Genomic DNA, 7,647 nt, shown 5'->3' on the forward strand with positions numbered 1-7,647 from the left:
AAAGAAGAAATCAAAAGCATTCAAATTGGAAAGGAGGAAGTAAAGCTCTTTATTCCCAGATGACATGATATTGTACATAGAAAACCCTAAAGATTCCACCAAAAAACTACTAGAACTGATAAATGAATCCAGTAAAGTGGCAAGTTACAAAATAAACTTTCAGAAATAGTTACATTTTCATTCACCAATAATAAACTCTCGGAGAGGGAAACTAAGAAAACCATACCATTTACAATTGCATCAAAAAAAAAGTAAAATACCATACTACCCTGGCCTGTGGAAGAGAGTATTTCATGAAGTGTCTCAACCCTGTGCTGAGGTTTTAGACTTAGAAACAAACACCTCTGTACAGACAGATTTGTGGAGGGTGAGAATCAAGGCTAAGGTGTGTATTTTCTCTTATATGAATGGGAGAGAAAGAAGATGACTCAGGAAGCCACTGTAACAGTTCTTAGAAGCTGGGGCCGCTCATTGGCATATACACTACTCCTTACTGCAGGGCAATGTTCCACCTGGATCCAGTTGCAAAGTTTATTTGGAAAGTCGAAGGCCTCTCTTAGTCCTACTGGATTTGCAATGAGCCCTCTATGACCTTTTGCTTTGAGTGCTGTTTCCCTTTTATCAGAGGGTGGCACTGTATAAATTACTATTTTTCCCACAGCATATTCACTTGGATTGCATTATAAATAAAGGAAGGAGAGGCTGCATATTGAGCAGAAGTCACCATTCAAGGATAAAGTGGGCTTCCTATATACTTCTAAACTGCTTTAATAGAAGTATTCAAATCTCTTGAATAGTGAGCTGGAAAGGCTACAGGAGAAAAGGGATTTCTGTTTTCATTAGAAAATTTTATGATTAAGGAAACCTTTAAAAACTGATCTCATGAATTGTGGTGCTCATGTGGCTTTAGTTGTTTGTTGCTTTCCTTAATGAATGAGACTCATTACTATTCAGCAGTAAAAAAAAAAGTATCTCTTATCCATTGAGAAGCATGGAGGGACCTGGAGTATATAACACGAAGTGAAATAAGTCAGTCAGAGAAAGACAAGTATCACATGATCTCACTTATATGTGGACTCTAAGTAACAAAATAATCTGATGAACCGAGTGGATCCAGAGACATGAAAGCATGGAACAGAGTGCAGAATCTCGGAGGGAAGGTAGGGGAGGGTGGGTGGGAGGGAGGTAATCAACAAAGGACCTTGTATGCATATATGCATGGCCAATGGGGCGGTGAGGGCCTGGGGAGGAGAGTGGGGGCGGGGTGGTGGGGGTCAATACGGGGGAAGGGGAAGAATCAAAAAAATATGACTAAGTGTCAAGAAAAATACCAACTCTTAGATGATCCAGATATTGAATTTTTAACTGTGTTTCATGAAGTAACTGTAAATAAATGCAAAGGGAAAGACAGAAATTCTCATGAGAAAAATTTAAAAGTTTTCAAAAGAACATAACTGGGAATTTCAGAACTTTATCATACCAGCATTAAAAAATTTATTAGTTGAGCTCAATAGGGACATAGAAATGAAAGAAGAAAGAGTGAATATAAAGACAGCTAAACAAACATAAAATCTGAAGAACACAGTTCTGGGGTCCAACCCCAGCAGGTCCAGGGGTCCCCAAAGGTGTGGATGGAGTCGGCGAAGAAGGAATGACACGGAGACAGCGTTCAGTTGAACAGCAGCCTAGCCAGGATCTCTAGCCAGGATCTCCAGCCAAGTTCTGGTCTGGATCTCCAGCGAAGTTCTGATAAGGATCTCCAGCGAAGTTCTGGTTAAGATCTCCAGCCAGGTTCTGTGTCCATGTTCTCTTGCTAGGTTCTCCAGGTTCTCCAGCCAGGTTCTGTAGCCATGTTCCCTCGCTAGGTTCTCCAGCCAGGTTCTGTCAAGGTTCTCCAGCCAGGTTCAGTCACCAGGTTCTAGTCAGGTTCTCTTGCCATGTTCTATCCAGGTTCTGTAGCCAAGTTCTGTCTCTAGGATCTTAAGCCAGGTTCTCTCACTAGGTTCTGTTGCCAGTTTCTGTCCAGGATCTTTTGCCATGTTCTCTCCAGCGAAGTTCTTCTGTCTCTAGGTTCTGTGTAGGTTCTGTGTCTAGGTTCTGTCTTCTAAGTTGTGTGTAGGTTCTAAGTTCTGTCTCTCGTTGTCTTGTTGCATCTGTATTTATACCAGTTGATTCTAATCCTATCAATCTCTATTCCAAAGGTTAGGGCGTTTCTTATCTCCATTCCAGGGAGTAAAGATTATGTACTTAAGCATGATTGTTCGTAGTTAAAGTGATTAATTACCCGCCTGGCAGTTAAGAGGTTTTATTCCCTCCTTAACTTCAGGGGGAAAATCTCTACCTGGGGAAACAACCTTTCTCGGAGAGGTGACCTTGGTTAAAACACATAGTGCCAAGAAGGTGAGCAAACATATTAAGAACAGTATGCCATATATGCCAGGTCCCTTGAAAACAGCAAGGATGGACCGGCTCCTGGCAACACAGAAGAAAAAAAATGAGGAAAAGGGAACTAAGCTTCAGAAATCTGTGGAGTAATCTATCTATACTAATAAAAGGATAATATGCTAATTAGATAGGATAGACTGGACGTCTTCCGGACGTCCTTCTGGACAAAGCTGCAGTAGCTGCAAGGGCCAAGGAGGGCTGGCGGCCGGCAGTGGCAGCAGCAGTTGGGTGATGGGACGGCGCCATCCCCTCATCAGCCCGGTCACCTCCCACAGAGGGAGGCCAGACTGCAGCTTAGGCCTACTTCCCCTGGGGAGCGAGCATAAGCCATCAGTAGGACATCTCCTGAGGGCTCCCAGAATGTGAGAGGGGTCAGGCCAGCCTGAGGGACCGCCCTCAGTGCATGAATATTTGTGCACCGTGCCTCTAATATATAATAATAAAAGGTTAAAATACTAATTAGACCAGATGTCTTCCAAACATCATTTCGAAGAAGCCGGGGCCTGAGGGAAGTCAGCCTGGCTCCCGGGTGCCTGCAGGCGGCCCAGGGAAGCCAGCACAGGTCCTGGGTGCCTGTGGGCGGCCCAGAGGAAGACAGCCAGAGTTCCGGGTGCTGCGGGTGGCCCAGGGAAGAAGGCAGCCCTGGAGAAGCCAGCCCAGGTCTCAGGTGCCTGTGGGCAGCCCAGGAGAAGCCAGCCAGGGTCCCAGGTGCATGCAAGAGGCTGGGGGAAGCCAGCCCAGGTCTCGAGTGCCTGCAGGTGGCCCAGGGGAAGCCAGCCCTGTTCCCAGGTGCCTGCAGGCGGCCGAAGAAAGCCAGCCCAGATCCTGGATGCCAGTGTCGGCAGCCGGGAGAAGGAAGGCCTACTCTTTTTTTTTTAAATGGTTTCAGAGAGGAAGGCAGAGGGAGAGAGAGAGAAACATCAATGATGCGAGAGAATCATTGATCAGCTGCCTTCTGCATGACCCCCACTGGGAATTGAGCCCGCAACCCAGGCATGTGCCATTGACTGGAATCGAACCTGGGACCCTTCAGTCCAAAGGCCAACACTCTATCCACTGAGCCAAACCAGTTAGGGCAGGAAGGCCTATTCTTGCATGAATTTTTGTGCATCAGGTCTCTAGTAATAATAATAAAAACATAATATGCAAATTGACCGAATGACCAAACAGCAAAACGACCATCCAGATGACCTTCTGGACGACCACGCAATGACACCCACTGGCACCAGGCCAGTCAAGGCGGGTGCGATGCAATTGGTCGGGGGCCCAACCATCACCGCATGATCACCCTGCAGAGGGAGGCCGAGGCCACTGGCCAAAAGGGCAATCAATCAATCCGGGGGCCCCACAATCACCCCAAAGAGGGAGGCCAAGGCCACCGACCGGTAGGCTGCAGCAGGTGGGCAGCCATCCCTCTGTGGGGTGCAATTGATCACATGATCACCCTGCAGAGGGAGGCCCAGGCCACTGCCTGTCGAGGCAATCGATCAACCGGGGGGCTCCACGATCGCCCTAAAGAGGGAGGCCTAGGCCACCAACTGGTGGGCTGTGGCGGGTGGGCGGGACCTCCCTCTGGGGGCATGATCGATCGCATGATCGCCCTGCAGAGGGAGGCCCAGGCCACTGGTCAGCGGAGCAATCGATCAATCAGGGGGCCCCATGATCACCCCTACAGAGGGAGGCCTAGGCCACTGACCAGTGGGCTGCAGCGGGTGGCCAGGACCTCCCTCTGTAGGGGTGATCCATTGCAGATCCCCGTCAGGTGGGCAGGGCCTGCCTCTTTGGGTGAATCAATAGCGGAGCCCCACAATCGATTGCCCCAAACAGGGAGGCCCGGGATACCCCATGGCGGTGCTGTGGCAAGAGGACAGGGCCTTACTCTGCGGGGGCGATTGATCACGGGGCTCCTGGACTGTGAGAGGGCACAGGTCAGGCTGAGGGATGCACCCTAAGTGCACAAATTTTGTGCACCGGGTCTCTAGTAGTAATAGTAAAAAGCCTAACATATGAGTAATTGGAAATCCAAAAGAAGAAGAAAAAGTACTAGGAATGAAAAAAAAAATATTTGAAGAAATATTTCTTTTTTTCTCTTAAATATATTTTATTGATTTTTACAAAGAGGAAGGGAGAGGGATAGTTAGAAACATCGATGCAAGAGAAACATCGATTAGCTGCCTCATGCACACCTCCTACTGGGGAGGTGCCCGCAACCAAGGTACATGCCCTTGACCAGAATCAAACCTGGGACCTTACAGTTCGCAGGCCGATGCTCTATCCACTGAGATAAACTGGTCAGGGCAAGAAATATTTCTTACTAGGAGAAAGAAAAATATTTGGTTACAAACTTCCAAAATTTGGTGAAAAACATAAATTTACCAATTCATGATGCTCAGTGAACCCCAAGCAGGATAAAATCAAACAAAAGCATAGGGATAAGTACCTTTGGAGAGAACCAAGATGGGAACATAGGCAAATAACTATACTCGCCACCTCCCATAACCACATCAAAATTACAGTTAAAATACAGAACAATCATCATGCAGAACTGCCTGAAAGCTGACTGAACGGAAATCCTACAACTAGAGAAGTAAAGAAAGCACGTTGAGACTTGTAGGAGGGATGGAGGCACAGATGGTGCTGGTCCAACACACACACACGTGCTGTTTTTTTAATTCGGAGGGATATAGTCTCTGTGGAAGCCACCCCGTGAGGAACAAGAGGTCGCATCCCCACACCAGACTGCCAGCACAGGGTTCCAGAGCTGGAAAAAGAAGCTCCCATAACTACAGGCTATAAAAAACAGTGGAGATTGGGGCTCAGTGACAAGGAGGCAGCTGGAGGCCTAGCTATTCCTCTTAAAGGGCCAGCACATGAACTGAACTTACAAAGTTCCTCTGAGCCCTAGTGCCAGAAGAGGCTCTAGGGCAGCGGTTCTCAACCTGTGAGTTGTGACCCCTTTGGCGGTCGAAAGACCCTTTCACAGGGGTCGCCTAAGACTATCCTGCATATCAGATATTTACATTACAATTCATAACAGTAGCAACATTACAGTTATGAAGTAGCAACAAAAATAATTTTATGGTTGGGTCACAACATGAGGAACTGTATTTAAAGGGCCAGAAGGTTGAGAACCACTGCTCTAGGGGACCCAGCAACATACAGGGAGGAACTGGATTGTCTGGCATCAGGGCAGAAATTCCAACTCCCAGATGGAGGTGATTGCAGGGTCATTGTTGCTATGCTGGAAACTCTCTGGTTACAGGTCTGACTGGTAGCCATATCCATTTGCTCTGCCCTGGTGATTCCCTAAGACTCCGTCCCATCCAATTTGCAGCCCAACGAACATGTTTGCAGCAGCTTTTGCTTATGAATGGCCTGTCCTTGCTCAGGCTTCAGACTTTGCTAAACTCTCTCAAAAAAGCTACAGCTGGGTAAATGTGCTCCAAACTTATGGGGAAAAAAAGGCTCAAGACCCTGAACTAGCATGAGCCTGCCTTGCTTCATAGCTGGGCCACGCCTGGGCACCTCCAAGCCCAATACAAATAGCACCTGTTGGCTGGCCCCAGGCAATGGCTGACTTTGCACCTCTCTAGAGGTCCTAGAGCCAGTGTACCTGTAGGACAGCTTCAGATCATACCAGAGTACAACTCTACACATCCACAAGTGACACACTCAAGGGCAGGCTCAATGAGCACCAAAGCCCCATTGAAGCAAGTCCTACTCCATAGAGTGTTTCCTGCACAGCAGATTGCCCACTGGAGCCATAACTAGTCCTCACAGCCATTTGGCCTGGATGTCAATTCCTCCCAATGACTGCCAACAGCAATCAAGGCTCAACTACAAGACTGTGTACACAGCCAACAAAGGGACATACCTGGAGTGCCCAGCTCACATGACTTGGGAGACCGAGCCACTGGCCCCTATCGGACAACTACTACACAAGGACACTCTATCAATTCCAGGAGACACAGCAGGTCTACCTAACACAGGGAAGCAGACTAAATGGGGAGACAAATAACATGTAACAAATGAAAGAAATGGAAGCAAGCAAACTTTAGGATACAGAGTTCAAAACGATACTTATAAGGTTACTCAAGGATCTTAGTGAGAAATTCAAAATCATGCAAAAGGATCAGTCAGAAATTAAGCATACACTAACTGAAATAAAGAATTGTTTACAGGGATTTAGCAGTAGAGTAAAGGAGTCTGAGATTCAATTTAATGATGTGGAATATGAGGGACCAAAAAACACCCAATCAGAAGAGGGGAAAAGGAGAATCCAAAAATATGAAGATAGTATAAGAAAAGTCTGGGACGGAGAAACTAAGATGGTGGCATAGGTAAACACCGGGAAATTGCTGCCTCCCACAACTTCAAAAATACAACGAAAAGACAAAACCGGCATCATCCAGAACTACAGGAAGGCTGGCTGAGTGTAAATTCTACAACTAGAAGAAAAGAGAAAAGCACACTGAGACTCAGAAGAGTTGCGGAAGTAAAGTGCAATGGTACGGAGGCTCAAGCACGCATGGAAAGGGGCTGGTATCTGAGGACGTGGCTGTCTTTTTGAATCAGGAGGGAGTCACAAGCTCTCGTCTGCTCGGAACTCCGGTTCCGGGAAGTCTCTGGGGACCCAGGACTCATACGGGAAGAAACGACTGTCTGGCAGCAGGCAGAACTCTGAACTTCAGGGTGGCTTTCCCTCAGAGGTGCTTGCAGCAATTATCGGGACACTGAGACGCGCAGCCCCTTAGGGCAGAGCTGAGGACCAGCCATAGATGCTTGCTCCACCCATTGATTCCCTGAGACCCCGCCACACCCAGGCTGCGGCAGAGGCTTTTGCATATGAATGGCCTGGCCCTTTGCAAACTGAAAATGATCTAAAAAATTGCAGCTGGGCCAGACAGACCCAGAACTTCCAAGAGAAGGCCCAAGGCCCCACAGCAGCTTGCACTGCGTCACACCTGGGTCTCATCAGGTCACCTCCAAACTCCAAAAAAGGAAGGGGAATCTGCAGTCCTCTTCATAGCTCCTGCTGGGTAACCTCCAAGAGCCAGTGTACCCAGTGGTCAGAGGGGGACCATCCGGATTACAACTCCTCAGATCCATAAGGGGCACACCCAGGGGGCAGACTCAGTGAGCACCAAAGCCCCACTGAAGCAAGTCTTGCCCCCAAAGGGCCTCTTCCCCACAGAAGTTCTC

General features: G+C 47.9%; 1 protein-coding gene across 1 annotated transcript in view; it reads right to left on the bottom strand.

Moving 5' to 3' along the window:
• Nucleotides 1-7,647, bottom strand: part of CCDC138 (coiled-coil domain containing 138) — a gene marked incomplete at its 3' end in the record, with an annotated part of 183,736 nt that overhangs the window by 131,566 nt on the left and 44,523 nt on the right. The window contains exon 7 of the mRNA XM_015564007.1: nt 1,336-1,383. Coding sequence (XP_015419493.1) covers nt 1,336-1,383 — 48 coding nt within the window. The remainder of the gene's footprint in view (nt 1-1,335; nt 1,384-7,647) is intronic.

This window comes from Myotis davidii, unplaced genomic scaffold (assembly GCF_000327345.1).
Source record: "Myotis davidii unplaced genomic scaffold, ASM32734v1 scaffold979, whole genome shotgun sequence".
Lineage (NCBI taxonomy): Eukaryota > Metazoa > Chordata > Mammalia > Chiroptera > Vespertilionidae > Myotis > Myotis davidii.